The sequence below is a fragment of the Malus sylvestris genome, chromosome 15 (assembly GCF_916048215.2).
Source record: "Malus sylvestris chromosome 15, drMalSylv7.2, whole genome shotgun sequence".
In the NCBI taxonomy this organism is placed as follows: Eukaryota; Viridiplantae; Streptophyta; class Magnoliopsida; order Rosales; family Rosaceae; genus Malus; species Malus sylvestris.
Window position 1 is genome coordinate 31,219,741 of NC_062274.1, and position 15,331 is coordinate 31,235,071.

The following is a 15,331-nucleotide window of genomic DNA, read 5'->3' on the forward strand; positions in this document are numbered from 1 at the left end:
GGTACTGGGAATCGAGGAGAAAAGAAATAAGGGAAAGGAATGAGAAGGTGGAACCAGCCAACCAGGGATCCCACGCGACCTGGTTTCTGACCCGATTGCAGACTCGGTTTCTGGGCAAGAAATTTGATGGCTTTTTTGGCATTTCTTCAGCGAATCAAGGCAAGCCACCACTTGGAAACAACTACACATCCCTTCATCTTCTATTTCCACCCAACCCGACGAGGTTTGGCTCCTATTTCACGAAGAACAGCACCGGTGGGTACGATGACTCCACTACAGCAATCCATCATTCCTGAAGCCAATTAAGTAGACCACCACCACCAGTAGACTCCCCTCAACCTCAGGAGCAAAGCCCAAGCAGTGGTTGAAGCATCAGAGTTCGTTCTAGGGTTCCCGATGGATCGAGGGTAATTTGAGGTACTTCCCAGCTGAATTGGACTTTAGGCCATGTATGAAAGTTCTTCTCCTTGTTGTGTTCTACAATCCTGTAAAATTTTAATAATTTTTGAAGTTAGTCAGAAAAATTTGGTTTCCATTCGCCGGAAGCCTCCACCTGCAGCGGAGACACATGGCCAATTGGCCGACTTGGCATTTTTAAGCTAATTTCGATATTATTATTTCATATTTGATACTCTTTTGGTGTGATTTGATTGTTTGAATCTAGTATTGAATATACCCACCACACCAATATTATTAGTAAACGGCTTAATTATGACGGTGAACTACGAATGGCTTGATCCCGTTTGAGGGTACGTAGGTAGTCTAACAAAGAGGTTAGATGCAGCCATAAAATAACTTAAATAAATTTTCTGAATAATTGTCAAGTAAGGAAATTTATTATGGTTTATATCGTAAAGGTTAACCACGACTTTATTTTGACCTAGTGATTAGCTTCCGAATAATTTTTGGGTCGTTACAAGATAGCACACGCCTTGTATTTACTTCTCACTAATTGACCTTTTGAGTGATTTATTAGTGTTGTGGTATATGGATGGAAGGGATTATGTCGCATATAGATTTAAAACCTCCATGACTCTCATTATTAAATACATAAAATCAATATTTATGTTGATCATTTAATACTAAGGGTGCTGTGTTTTGCAGCTAAAAATTAAGATAATGCAGAATTGTGTCCTATTTGGGTTTGGATTTGACTTCTTGGTTGGATTCCTTGCTAGGTGGAGAAATATTGTTATTACCTATTTGATCAGGATTTGAATATACTTCCAATTAAGATTGGGATTCTTATTATAACCTAAGTCATATGCACTATAAATAGGACCTTAAGATTAGTTTATTTAGTGTCCCTCACCATGGTTTAGAGAGTTTTATCTTTTGGGTTTTGGGTGAAGGTCACCGTCATGAGTTTGACAAATTCATGGCTCATTTGTTTGGCAATTTGGTGAGAGTCGATTTATGAGTTTGTGTGTTAGAGAGCAATTTGGGATAGTATCCTCCATTTGTTCTAGCTCTTTACTTGTTTGGTTTAGGGTTTATAGTGTGTGAGATTTGGGTTGAGAGAGTTAAACTTGTTTGTAATATAAGTTTGTTTGTTGAAATTCAGCTACGGGCAAAGCCCGTATAGGTAGACTTTGCGATGAATTAATCTCTTATATTCTTATTTCGAGATTTTTGTTTCTACGTTTTCGCCTACGATGTTGATATTTGGTACTTTGTTAGTATTCACTTTTGCTTGCACATAAAAGTACAACAGAGGGTCTTTTCAAATGAATGAGTGCTAATGTTTATTTATTAAACCATTAGGCATATGTGTCATATGGTCCAAGTGGAAGAATGTAAGAATAACTTCAATATTCTAGTGTGACCCAATTGACATGGTTTATGTGTGATATATTCTGTTTAATGACTATTGTTTTGAAAGCAAACCTTATTGGTCAAATTATGAGAACTGGTTTTCTATTTTATTAATGTGATGGGTGGTAATTAATTATGGGCTTCATTAGGAAACGGGTCCTCTCAGCCTATAATAATGCATATACTCATCTAATGTGTATATTAATGAAAAATATGTACAACTCGTCTACAAATTGCTCAAGATAGAGGTTTGTACATGACATTTAACAGCTAATTACCAAGGTATGTGATTACGTATTTCACATGAATTGTTTGTGAAAATCATGAAATTCAAAATCTTGCCTCATTAATTGGGACTTATGACTTTACTCAATTTCAAGTTTACAGAAAGAAAAGAGTGGCTTCTGGTTGTTCTTTTGCTACTTAGTACTACAGTTTAGTGATATTCTTCTTCACTTGTAAGTGAGAGATCTTAGGTTCAATTGTCGCCAAAGGCGAATTTGAGTCATATTATTGCAAGCCCATTGTGAGGCTAAGTCTACCCCCTCCCCTTTAACGTAGATAATATCGTTTTTTTTTTCTAAAAATAAAAATAAAATAAAAAACAAGTTTACAGAAAGAAGGGAAAAAAAAGTGGTACTTTGAGATCAGATTTAGGATTTGATTCGATAGACACATCAGTAAGGCCAGATTTAAAGAAAATTAATAATTCAATATGAAAATGATGATAAAAAAAGACGAAAAATTGCTATAAAACATGAAATTTATGGATCGTCTACTGTCTAAACTTTATAAAATCGGGGAAGCACAACACTACACTAAAATGCATTTTGTCTGTCATCTTTCGTTGTTTATGCTTTATTAAATCACATGAAATTTAATGACAAAAAAAATACAGAGACATGGCAGCCGCAACAACTATTTGTGCTGCATTCCAATTTCAAATTACAATTATGAGATAATAACTAGAAACTAAAAGGAACCTTAAGATAGAATTTTCAACAACATTCACCAAAAGATCTTGCAACGATATGTCGTTGTTTTACCAAAATTATTGATATCGCTAAGATATCTCTAAGTTTTTGGAGAAATCTTACAAGAATATTGTTTCACCAAAATATCGATATCATTAAGATATCTCCAAATTTTTGGAGAAATCCTACAAAGATATTGCTCCACCCCCTTTACAATTCTATTTTTCGGACCTTTTGAGAGAGATTTCGATAATATCATACCTAGTTTGGGATGGTAAAAAGGGTAGGGAAATAAGAGAAAAATAGGTTAAGCTCTTTCCTTCCCATTGTTGTTGGGTAATTGAGAGTTTGGCACTCGAAAAAAGAAAGGGAATGAAATTTCGAGAAGCGACTTTTAGTTTGTATTAACATTCAGACTTTAGTCTATAGCTTTAGAACCTTAATTATTTCTTACTTGACAATTTTCCTTAAATTGTACGTACCCTGTAAATGGGGTTGAGTTTATTGAACTTGGGTCAAATTCAACCCGACCTGTTAATTTAACGGGTCATCCAAACTCAAATCGTACGGGTCACCCGTTAACAATTTATTTTTTATTTTTTACATTAGGCAATATTCCAAAGCACATATTCAAATATATTAGGCAATAACGGGTCACCCGTTCGTATTATTACGTTCGGTCACCTTCTTTGCCTAAATTATGGTTGCCACAAACCTCGACATTAACATTGCAATACGAGCCGCATCTTCTGTCGACACTTCACCATCATCTACTGGGAGTACCAATTTAGGGCGTCGTCTAAGTCGCTAGACTGTCGGGATTATATCGATCATCGATGCAACATTAACACAAGTAGTCTCACAGAGAGATGAAGAGAGATCACCAACTTCAGCAACATCGAACATCACTCTCATCTTGATATGACACTGATAAAACAGAAACGAGAGTGAGGGAGAGCGAGAGGGGAAAAAAAAAAGGAACGGATTGAAATTACACAAAAGTTCTCAATAACCGATGGTTAACAGATTTCGCGGGTTCATTCAAAATGATCTGTTATTTAACGAGTGATTAACGGATTGACCATTAACCATCCGATCCGTTTATCACTCGCCCGAATACTAATTTTAACAGGTTGGGATGGGTCGGGTTGAAAATGTCAAGTCTAGGCAATAGAATTAAGAATTTTATCCTTGTGTATTGGAGGCGATTCATTAATCGGTTTAAGAAAAGATCAACCTCCTTTTTGACAAAAAAAATGTATAATTTGTACTAAATTCAAGAGTTTGAACCCGAGACGCATTTAGTTGAAAAGTACCACTGAGTTATCCAAAAAATTTTACTTGGGCAATAGGATTAACAATTTTATACTTGTGTATTGGAGATGATTCATTTATCGGTTTAAGAAATGATCAACCTCCGGTTTGACAAAAGATGTATAATCTATACTAAATTCATCTTAACTATGGAAATAAAAAAAAATAAAAAAAAAGAGTTTGAATCCAAGACGCATTGGGTTGAAAAAGAAAACTCTATCCACCAGAATTCCGCCAGTTGCAAAATGATCAACCTCCTTAAGACTGCTTGCAAGGATAACTGATATACAAAATTGCTAGAGAAATTCAAAGCTCAAGGGTTACGACATTGGCTAGGACAACATGGTTGACGATGAGCAATTGAGCATGGAAAGTCGGGACATTCTCTTCCTTGCACGTTTTGTTTAGTCGTAAAAACTACAAATATATAAAAGCTTAGGCCACAGTTGCACTTGCACAACCAGAAGGGAGCAGAAAAACATGTCGGATCGGAGCATTTAGATTTGGGTAAAAAAAATCAACGTGTTTTATTTCTTTTATACTTATTTGACATTTTCTAATAATTTTGGAAATAAATTAAACTCATCTAGTTTCATGCATTTTCAAATTTTTAGCATCTTATAATAAAAAACTAATGTACTAACATAAATTCATTGGCAGAACATATGATCCTAACTCAAGTAACAAATATATAAATGTATAATACATATACGCGAGTTACGAAACCTAATTAGAACATACAAAAACATAATATACCTACAAACAAAACACATTAATATGTGATTCAAGTTGATCATAAAAAAAAAATTTGTCATGTCAGTTGATAAATAAAATGAACTTTTAATATAAGATGATTTTTTTTTTTTTTTTGAACAAACTTTTAATATAAGATGATTATAAAAATAAAAATCCATAAATGAGGCTTAAAGCAGGAAGATGAAGAACACGAAAAACAAAAAGAACATATATATATATATATATATGAAGAAATAATCAAAGAGATAATTAAGAAGAAATTTAATTTTCACTGTAAACCTTATCTTATAATAAAATGATCCTAACTTAAGAGATTTGACTTATATTAATAAAGTGGACTATTCCTAATATTGGCTAAAAGAAATCCCTATATATTTTTCCTTAAAACTCTACATTCATGGTTTTATGCAGCAACAATCTGCACAACGTAACAAGTCCTCCATATCAGTCATCGTCCGAACCCAGAACCTGCTGTTTAAGGACTTGAACTTTAGCAACCAACTCATCTCTGTTTTTCTGCACAACAATAATCAACATTATGTATATATTTTAACCAATGTTCTAAAAATCTCCGCCTAGCGCCGCCTAGGTGGTTGGGCACCGTTCCGATTAATGCCTAGGCGTTTGAAAATTAAGAAATGGTGCCTAGACCGCCCAAACCCACCTAGGCACCCAATTAGGTTGCGACAAACTTAGGCAGAAAATAGATAACTTTCATTTTGCATTTTATTTTTTTCAATAAATTGTAAGGAACTTGTTGAATACTTAAATGAATACACATTATATGTATGTTCCCATGTTTTCATTATGTTCCAATAGTTCCTAATATATATGTCATTCTATTTTGTAGTTTATAATTAAATTATATATATTTCAAATATAAACAGACACTTATTTACACGAAATATAATAGATCTATTTAAATCTGCCTAGTCCGCATAGGCACCCACCTAGACCCCGCCAAGCCGCTAGGCCCCAGCTCACCGCTCAACTAGTGCCTAGCGTCTTTTAGAACCTTGATTTTAACATGTCTGACTAGCTAATATGGTGACATTTGAAGCTAAAAGTTTATAATTACCTTGAATATCAGATAACGAGAGCTAAACCAGACGGTGTATCCAAGACCGACTACTTCCAGCAACTTCGGGAACTGATTGATATGGCAAGCAACATCAATACCCAGAAAAAGGGCATTAATTCACGGTTGTAAGTCAAGAAATTCACATGGAAAGTATGTTTTGTGACATACCAACGGAATAGAATCAATAGCTCCAACGACAGCTGATGCTAACCACAAGGCAAACAAGGCACCACCACCATATAGCAAAAGGTTGTACGTATCATCACTATCCAACTGCAATTAGTCAAAAGAGCAAGCCATCAGTACAGCTTTTTTATTTTCTTTTGGTCGGAAGTAAATCGTTTTTATTTATAGGGTATTTGTAGTTGTATTTAGAAACATGATTCTACCAGCAGTATATACATAATACATGCGTGGTACAATATTATAACTAGTAAAATCAAATTCCTTACTGTGAATATTAACACTAATTTATGTTCATCGTAAGCTGCTACTTTTTTACAATTATAGACCAACCAAAGACAAAACAAATGAAACGAAATACTTCTACCAAATCAAATATCGAGTTGCTCAGGTAACCGCTCAGAATCAACATGATTGTCGAAGTTCCATTGAGCATTCTTAGACACTCTAAACTAGTACTGAATCATCATCGCAACCAAATTTGAGTACTAAACCATCAAAGAAAGGCAGTCGAGACAACAAAGAGACCAACTTTGAGTACTGAACCAAATCAACATGCCAAGTTGCTCAGGTAACCGCTCAGAATCGACATGATTGTCAAAGTTCCATTGAGCATTCTTAGATACTCTAAACTAGTTACTGAATCATCATCGCAACCAAAGATCACATACAATTAACACCAAAGAGTTGTAATTTTGAATAGAATAAAAAACTCATATAAATAGGGCAAAACTCAAACCTGAAATTAGTAGAACAGTAAAACAGAGAAAAGGCTACCACGATTAAAGCAAGTTAGTTTTTCCTTACTAACATATAACGATACTAGGGATCCATTGAACCATATTACCATAATATTCAGGTTACAAGAAAATTAAATAAAAAGGTAAAACAATCATTTTAAAGAAAACAAATACAAGCAAGCACATCCTTGATTCTGAAATCCAATTCAATGTTTGACAAGAAAGGTCAGTATCAAAAACCAACCTTTTAGTATACTTCTCAAATTTCATATGGGGAAAATAACAAAAACGATGGAAATGCTGTTTTCAATGATGAAGAGGTACTGAGGAACATTTCTTGCTGAGGTAAACACTCGTGAAATCCCTCACCAAACCACCAATTTTAAATACTAAGTCGCTCAGGTAACCGCTCAGATCGACATAATTGTCGGATTTCCATCGAGTACTGTTAGACACTCTCAAGTAGTTACTGAATCATCATCGCAACCAAGTTTTTCAATTCCACAAAATTAATTTTGAGAAAATCAAACCAAACAAAAACAAGTTATTAAGTTGGATAAATCCTAACATGGGTACAAACCTCTATGTATTTACCGGTATAAACAGAGCAGGTTTTGCATCCAACCAATGGCTCATACAGACATTGAAATGCATGTACTAATTCTACTTTGATATATGTCCATTCACATCTACAGAAAATCACAAACCTTTAAGTCGAGGTTACTGAAATAATCGAATATCTGCATTTGGCCACCCGCGTCCGCATTTGCATCTTCTTTAACTTCTTCTTCAGTCCAAGTTTGATTGTACAGATTCTTTTCAGGGGGCACAACATCCTCCAAGGATACGCCGCCACCGCCGCGCTCTTCGGCAGCATAAGGATTGGGCCCACTTGGAGTTTCTTCTGATGTTGCTGCTCTCGCCAAAAGCAATCCTGCAAGAAAAACACAAAGATAATGCTCCCATAAGCAAGTAGCCACAGTCACTGTCTCTATATCAAACCAAAACGAATAATTTCCAAAAACCCCAATATGGACAAAAAAAATTTGAAAAAAAAATAACCCCCAATTGAAAGAACTTCCAAATTCGAAAGCAGTAAAGTTGAATAAACGAATAATCAATACATTTGAAATTTAAGCAGCGACAAAAAAAACAAGAAGGAAATATAAATTATAAAAAAAACAAAATGAGCCAAAACTCTAAACCCTAGCTGAGAAATGAAAACAGAGGGTGAATTGGGCATAAAAATTAATGGTGTTTGTTGGGATTGGATACCAAACGTTAAGGGATGGAGAACTTACGAGAGTGAAGCCGGAGAGATTTGAGTGAGCATGGGATTTGTCTGTGAAGGAGTGAGGGTTTCGAGCTGAGGTTGGTGGTGGAGTCTGTGATGAGATGGCGGTTATGGCGGCGGTGGCCGCGGTTAGGGAGGTTGGAGACACCTTGGGGAGCGGCTGTACAGAGCTGCATTTTTGTTGTTGACGATCTGAAAGAGGTGGGTCGGATGCTGCAGCTATATAGCAGGGAGTTGTGCTAGGGTTTGGGTATCCGCGCCCAGGCCTGTTTTGGGCTTTCTAGCCCACCACCTCGCCAATAACGATGGTAAATACACATGTACTTGATGCCCCGCCCAGGAAAGAGAACCAAGGCCTAGTATCCTCCTAAATGGTGATTCATCAAGAAATAAAAGTAATTAACTTTTAATTGTTTGAAATTTAAAGGATTGTACGTACAACCAAAATAAACAATAAAATGATCAAAAGAAAATATTTATTCATCACACCCCAATTTAAAAAGAGTTCTACAAAATAGGATGAATTGAAACAGGATTTCTACAAGTTTGTTTACAATGGCCATTTGAGCTATATTTTGAACATTTCCGAGCTGATTTTGTTTTCTCCAAATGACGGGATTCTTTTTTCTTTGAGTCTACCATATCTTCTTCGTGTAATTGGTGGTAGGACAATTCTTTCACGCACATCATCATTTACTATCCAATTGGTTTGATCACCAACTAGCCATATAACTTCTACATACGCAATGATCAAAGAGTTCCTAGTAAAATAATGAAAATACATAATATGAAATGAAAATCGTCAACATTAATAAATATTCAACCGAAGGAGAAACTACAAAATCCATTTCCTAGTCAAGTTACAGCCAAGACTTAAATTTCTTTGTTTTCATGTATTTTACTAAAAAATAATGATCTACATCATTCAAATTCTCAGCAATAAGGACAATCCCGAGATTGGAGGTTTATTATGTACAATATTAGCAGGGGACATGAACCTTTGCACAAACAAGTAATTATAGAAATAAATAATTGCACTAACAAGGACCAATAAAAAGCAAAACTATGATGCACGAACTACTTTCATATATAGAAGATATGAAGAAATGCATATATGTCAATATGAAACAATTACAATTGTAGACTTTAGAGATTCCAAAGAGAGTGCTTCATATCAAAGAAAAATTGAGATAAATAACATTACAAAGATTGACAATACATTCTTTCATAAATATTCAATTGAAGAAGAAACTACAAAAGCAAAGAGAAAACATAGATGGGGAACAATGCAAAAAAAAAAAAAAAAAATGAACCATTTATACTCACCGTCGTTTAGAGCTGCACAAGCCTCCACTGTTTCCTACTAGCAACTGATACCTTCACTCTCCTATGCACAAATCTCCACCATTTCTTTAGTCTAGGGTTTTCTCTAATTCTTCATCTAATAGGGTTTTTATTTTTAAGTTAATTGGATATTAAATTTGTGGGTATTTGTGTCTACTTAAATGAGATTTGGATATATTGGAAAGTTTTTTTTTTTTTTTTTATAAAAACTGACATTTTTGAACTTAAGAGTTAATTTTTTGCTATATTTGATAAATACCGTTATAAAGTATATATGACCAACTCAGTTACTCCTCCATCTCTTTATTGCAGATAATATCATTTGTTACAAAAAAAAAAACCCAATGCAGTACCTACACTAATTATTCTTCCGTTGTAAGTAAAATGTAGGAATGATAGTGGTTCAATTTGGGAACATAAATGCTATATTCATCTCCATAACCACGCAAATTAACCATATCCATAACCGCAAATTATCCTTCGGTGATTATCCATAACCATACCCACTAGGTACCATATTATCGGTTAACGGTTATATCTATCTTTGTCAATACAAAAATTATCAATCGACGCATTATAATTTAGTAGATATTAATTTCATCATTAAACATTTGATGTATAAAATGATTCAATGCAAGATCTTGTTGAGTATAAAAATTAAAGTATTTAACTTAAAACATTGATTATGTTGGCTGATCTTAAATATCTCCCATAAGCACTATTGAATTCTCATTGATTTTGATTTAAAACTTTAAAACTTTTTCACAAAATGCAACTTTTGTATTTTCAAGGTAATGTGTTCTGTGATGAATATACAAATATATATATATATATATATATGTGTGTGTATATTTTTTGTAACGTCCCGTAGGGGTTGGTTTGAAAGATCGAAAACCGAAAAAAAGGGATCGAAAACCAAACCGAGGCCCAAAAAAAGAGAACTAAAACTATTAAACCGAATTGAACCGATTCTGGTTGGTTCGGTTTGGTTTCTGGGGTTCGGAAACTAAACCGAATCGAAGTGTTGTCAAAACGACGTCGTTTTATAATTAATTATAATTGAATGCTTTTATTACTAGAAACGGCGTCGTTTGTTCTTCTTTCAGTCTGAAAGACTTGCGTTTGTATTGGTAACCCTAAACATCGATCCCTATATAGCCTCTACCTTCTGGACCTTCTCCTTCCCAGTTCCCAACCTTCGTCGCTCTTCGCACCCTTTCTCAACTCAGTTAGTCTTCATCTTCTTCCTTCCAGCGACCTGCAACCCGTCTCATTCTCTGTCAGTCAGTCTCACATCTTGCAGATTTGTAAGTGTCACCATCTGACTCTTAGTCTCTCACCCCCGTGACCAGTGACTCGCGCCTTCCTCTCGCCGTTTCAAGTCTCGACCCACAACTTCCTTTGCAAGGTTAGTCTCATGTTCTACAGATTTTCTTTTCAATTTCATGGGTTTTGCATATTTTATTTTCAATTTCATGGGTTATGCAGCTTTTCAATTTCTTGGGTTTTGCGATTTTCTTTTATTTTCAGTGGTTTTTGTTGTTCCTATGATAGTAATGCTTACTATTGTTGTCAATTAGAAGAATTTGATTGAAATGTTGTCATTGCCGTTTCGACTTTCAATTATCAGTCTCTTGACTAAAATGTGTTTGCTTACAATGTTGTCATTGCTGGGTTTATAGCAAATGTGTTGGGCAGAGATGAGTTTGAGTTTTATGGAAGAATACGGTTTAACAGTGTTGTGCCGGATAAGTTTACATTTCTGTGTGTGATTAGGGGTTGCAGTGGGGTTCTGGAGTTGAGGAAGATTCATGGGTTGGTGGTGAAATTTGGGTTAGGAGGAAGATTCATGCAGTTTGCCGATGGTTAATGGGTTTATGCAGATTGGGTGGCTTGAGAGACTTTGGGGGTGTTTAGGATGATGGGTGAGGAATGGGTTGTGCATAGTAGGTTTATCGTGATTGGGGTTTGTGGTCTAAACCCAGCAATGACAACATTTCAAGGCATAGTCACATAATAAGCAATTTAATGAAAGTTTGAATTTTATGTATTCAAGAGGTTTTGGTTGAAGTTATGATCTAAGATGCATGAATGATGCTATAAGTATAATATACTGAGGATGTGTTTGACAGATAATGATTGGTTGTATATAGTGTCGAGATATGAGGGCTCAAGTGGCATATTTGTTTGATGATCTATTGGTTGCGTCTAGATGGATTAGTAGCTCATTTAATTGAAATTTATCAAAGTGTGGATTTTTCTATCCTTTTATGTTGCTTCCCCCGTCCATAATATCACTTTTCTATCAAAAGAATGCTTGTTACAATCAATTTTGCTCAAATAACTTTTACATATTTGGTTAAAAGTACATTTGTAGGTTTGATTATGAAACATAACTTTTAGGGACATTTTCTTGATCAGTGACATATTCTTGGTCTTATTATTTGTGTTAGTAGATGTCATATTGTCATGTACAGTTTTATGTTATGTAATTGGTGTATGGGAAAGATTTATGAATTGTGATTTTTTTTTATTCCTTAATTGAATCTTATTATATGTTTTGTATCTTAATTAGATGAAGTCAAATGCATCACAGACCTCGAGCTTAAGCTCCAACTCAATGAGATTAGAATCATCAAATAGCTCATGTAAAAAACTAAACTCATCTACTTATACTCCATCGCAAGTAAGTTGTCATCTCTATACGTTCTCTATGGTTCTTATGTCTCAATTTATTTAATCATTAATTGTAATGATTCTCTCTCTTATTTTAGAAGGACATTGTTGGTGAATTAACTCCACCTTAACTCTCCATGGTGGCACCTTAACTAACTCCTCTTACTCATGGTGGATCCAAAAATTCCCCCAATGCAACTCCAAAAGAAGGTGGCTCAAGTGATCAAGTAAGTAAAGAAGACACTTTCTTGGATTCACTAAAAAATCATGAAAGGTCTACAATTTGGGATCACTTTGATAGGATAGTTGAGGGAGATAGAGTAAAGGGGGTGTGCAAGTATTGCAACAAACTGTTTATGGCCGACACGGATAAAAATGGAACAACTAGTATAAGAAATCACTTAGCAAGATGTAGAAGCTATGGTCCTAATAAGGAAATATTTTCCGCAAATAGGCAAGGGATCTTAACCTTTGCCGGCACAAAAAATAAGTTGGAAGCTATAGGTTTTTCTCAAGTGGAAGTTACTAAGGCTTGTGTTGAGATGATAATTATAAACGAGTTACCTTTTTCTTTCGTTGAAGGAGATGGTTTTCGTCATTTTTGCATGCATGCATGCCCTTTGTGGAGAGTACCTAGTCGTAAGACAATAGCTAAAGATGTACTTGACTGGTTTTACACCGAAAATGAGAAATTGAAAAGTTAGTTGAAGACATTTAGGGTGTGTCTAACAACGAATACATGGACTTCTATTCAACAAACAAATTACATAGTTCTCACCGCTTATTTTATTAATGATGATTGGATGTTCTATAAAAAGATTTTGAATTTTTGTGTCATTCCAAATCATAAAGGAGAATCCATTGCTCAACTTTGGAGGAGTGTTTGGTGGAGTGGGGCATAGAGAAGGTGTTAACTATTACAGTTGACAATGTTTCCGCAAATGATTCTGGCTTAAAGGATTTGGTGCACCAAATAAGTGGGTGTAGGATTCCTAATGCACTTTTACATGATGAAAAATATTTGCACATAAGGTTTGTTACTCATATCCTTAATTTGGTTGTGAATGATGGGATAAAGATGTTGAATAAGGTTTGTTGCTCATATCCTTAATTTGGTTGTGAATGATGGGATAAAGATGTTGAATACCACTATACAAAGCATTAGTAATGCGGTTAGATGTGTAAGATCTTTCCCTCAAAGGTTTGAGAAATTTAAAAGGTGTGTTGAGAAAGTGAGAATAGATAACAAAGGGCTTGTGATTTTGGATGTCCCTACTAGGTGGAATTCCACATTTTTAATGTTGGAATCGGCTTTGAAGTTCAAGATGACTTTTGATAGGTTAAAAGTAGATAATGGTCATTAACATAAGGGATGGGCCACCTTCGACGAATGATTGGAGTGAGGCATGAATATTTGCATCCTTTTTTAGACATTTTTATAAAGTCACTTTAAAAGTATGTTGTTTTAATACTCCAACAATTCATACTACTTTTGGTGATTTGTTTAAGATCAAAAGTCTCCTCCATGAAAACAAAGATAGTGAATTTTTGTCTATAATCTCCAGGTTGATGCAAGAAAAATATGACAAATATTGGGGTTCAATTGAGGATATGAATCAATATGTTGTTGTTGCACTTGTGCTTGATCCTCGCCATAAATTGGAGAATGTGGTTGATTATTATGAGATACTATTTGGTGAGGACAAGGAAAAAGTTGAAATTACCACCAATGCGGTGAAAGATTTGTTATTTACAAGATTCATGAAGAGTTGTCTTTTGATACACAACAAAGCACAAGTAGTGGTGGTAGTTCTCAATCGGCAACTACAAGTGGAGATTCTTTATCAAGCATGACCGAAATAGAAAGAAAGTTGAAAGAGAAAAGTGACATGAGAGAGGCAAAGAGAGCCAGTGTTGTGCACATGATGTGGATAGATATATTTTTTATTCTAATGAAGGGGAAGAAGATGAATATATTGAATTGGTGGAGGGTGAATGGGGTTTCTAAGTATCCTATTTTGGCACGTGTTGCAAAAGAGATTTTAGCTATTCCCGTATCAACCATTGCTTCGGAATCCTCATTTAGCACAAGTGGATGAATAATTGATCCATATCGTAGTTCTTTGAGTCCAAAAATGGTGGAGGTTTTGATATGTACACAAAATTGGCGTATGTCTATCCATGTTGCATTACATCATGAGCCAACCATTGTGGAGATTGAGTTTTGTGAAGAAGTTGAGAAAGGTAATCTTACTCATTGCATTTGGTTTTGTTAGATTATTTTAATTAGATGCTATGTTGTATACTTGCATTACATCATGTTCTTTTTTTTTTTTATTTGTATGTAGAAATGGCAAGTGGAAGTTCAAGGAAATGTGCTATGTTTCCTCCTAGGCCGCCTAAGCATTGAGCTTGAGGACTTGAAGAAAAGAAGTGTGTGCAAGACATGAAACCTTGAAGGTTTATTTGACTTTATGATTTTAGTTAAGTGGAATATTTCTTTACAGTTTGGACTTCGGTATGTTTATTTTAGGTGTGGAAGACTTGAAGTGTGATGTTTATTTTAAATTTGGATTTTTTGAAAGCTTAAACTTTGATGTTTATTTTAAGTTGGGACTTTGGAAGGCTTGATTGATGATTCTAGTTGAACTTTAAATGTTTATTTTCATTGTCTTTGATTCTAGTTGGAATGTTTATGTTATGATTGTGTTGGAGATGTTAAAATTTCATATTTCAATTTTTTTTTTCAAGAAGAAAAAAAAAGAAAAACCGAATCCAAACCGAAACCGAACCAGAAACAACCAAACAAAAAAAAAATGAACCGAATCGAACTGTACCGATTTGAACCGAACCCAGCCCTAACGTCCCGTCTTTTTAGTTGTATTTGTGGATATTATTTTTATTTCTAATTAGAATGAATCTATAAGATAAGCTTTTACATAGTTGTTCACGTGTTAAACCTAATAGTGAGAGGTGTCTATACTATTTTTTGGACATGGCATATTTTGGAGCAATTGACAAGTAAGGTGAGTAGTTGTCAAACCCATGGCATGGAAGTATGAAGATTAATTAGCAGGAGGTGGCTTATCATTTGCATGCAAAAGTACCAGGTGTTTGATTTATTAAAGTGAGTAAGCCTTTGATGCCACAACTA

The 15,331-nt window shown here is 34.7% G+C and overlaps 1 protein-coding gene, 1 long non-coding RNA gene and 3 other non-coding genes across 9 annotated transcripts; 1 reads left to right on the forward strand and 4 right to left on the reverse strand.

The window, feature by feature from the left end:
- Window positions 1-3,367: 3,367 nt before the first annotated feature.
- On the reverse strand, window positions 3,368-8,406 carry LOC126603150 (protein CURVATURE THYLAKOID 1D, chloroplastic). 2 transcript variants are annotated; one of them, XM_050269899.1, is made up of 5 exons: window positions 8,165-8,406; window positions 7,571-7,797; window positions 6,109-6,213; window positions 5,938-6,009; window positions 3,368-3,716 (listed from the first exon to the last, which is right to left on the reverse strand). In XM_050269899.1, exons 1-5 carry the CDS (start codon window positions 8,331-8,333, stop codon window positions 3,597-3,599), a joined length of 693 nt encoding a protein of 230 aa, XP_050125856.1. In that variant the 5' UTR covers window positions 8,334-8,406; the 3' UTR covers window positions 3,368-3,596. The 2 variants fall into 2 exon arrangements, with proteins under 2 accessions (XP_050125856.1, XP_050125857.1); XM_050269900.1 differs by lacking the exon at window positions 3,368-3,716 and adding an exon at window positions 5,106-5,375 and having other exon boundaries at window positions 8,165-8,399.
- LOC126606119 (small nucleolar RNA snoR128) lies at window positions 6,507-6,598 on the reverse strand. The gene has a single exon (XR_007617136.1). It is a non-coding gene; the product is annotated as a small nucleolar RNA snoR128 (small nucleolar RNA).
- LOC126606120 (small nucleolar RNA snoR128) lies at window positions 6,687-6,779 on the reverse strand. The gene has a single exon (XR_007617137.1). It is a non-coding gene; the product is annotated as a small nucleolar RNA snoR128 (small nucleolar RNA).
- On the reverse strand, window positions 7,258-7,349 carry LOC126606121 (small nucleolar RNA snoR128). The gene has a single exon (XR_007617138.1). It is a non-coding gene; the product is annotated as a small nucleolar RNA snoR128 (small nucleolar RNA).
- Window positions 8,407-10,672: 2,266 nt separating the features above from the next.
- Window positions 10,673-14,845, forward strand: LOC126603151 (uncharacterized). 4 transcript variants are annotated; one of them, XR_007616185.1, is made up of 5 exons: window positions 10,673-10,909; window positions 12,077-12,187; window positions 12,276-13,209; window positions 13,743-14,421; window positions 14,526-14,845. It is a non-coding gene; the product is annotated as an uncharacterized LOC126603151 (long non-coding RNA). The 4 variants fall into 4 exon arrangements; XR_007616184.1 differs by having other exon boundaries at window positions 12,276-12,404; window positions 13,030-14,421; XR_007616183.1 differs by having other exon boundaries at window positions 12,276-12,404.
- The last annotated feature ends 486 nt before the right edge of the window (window positions 14,846-15,331 follow it).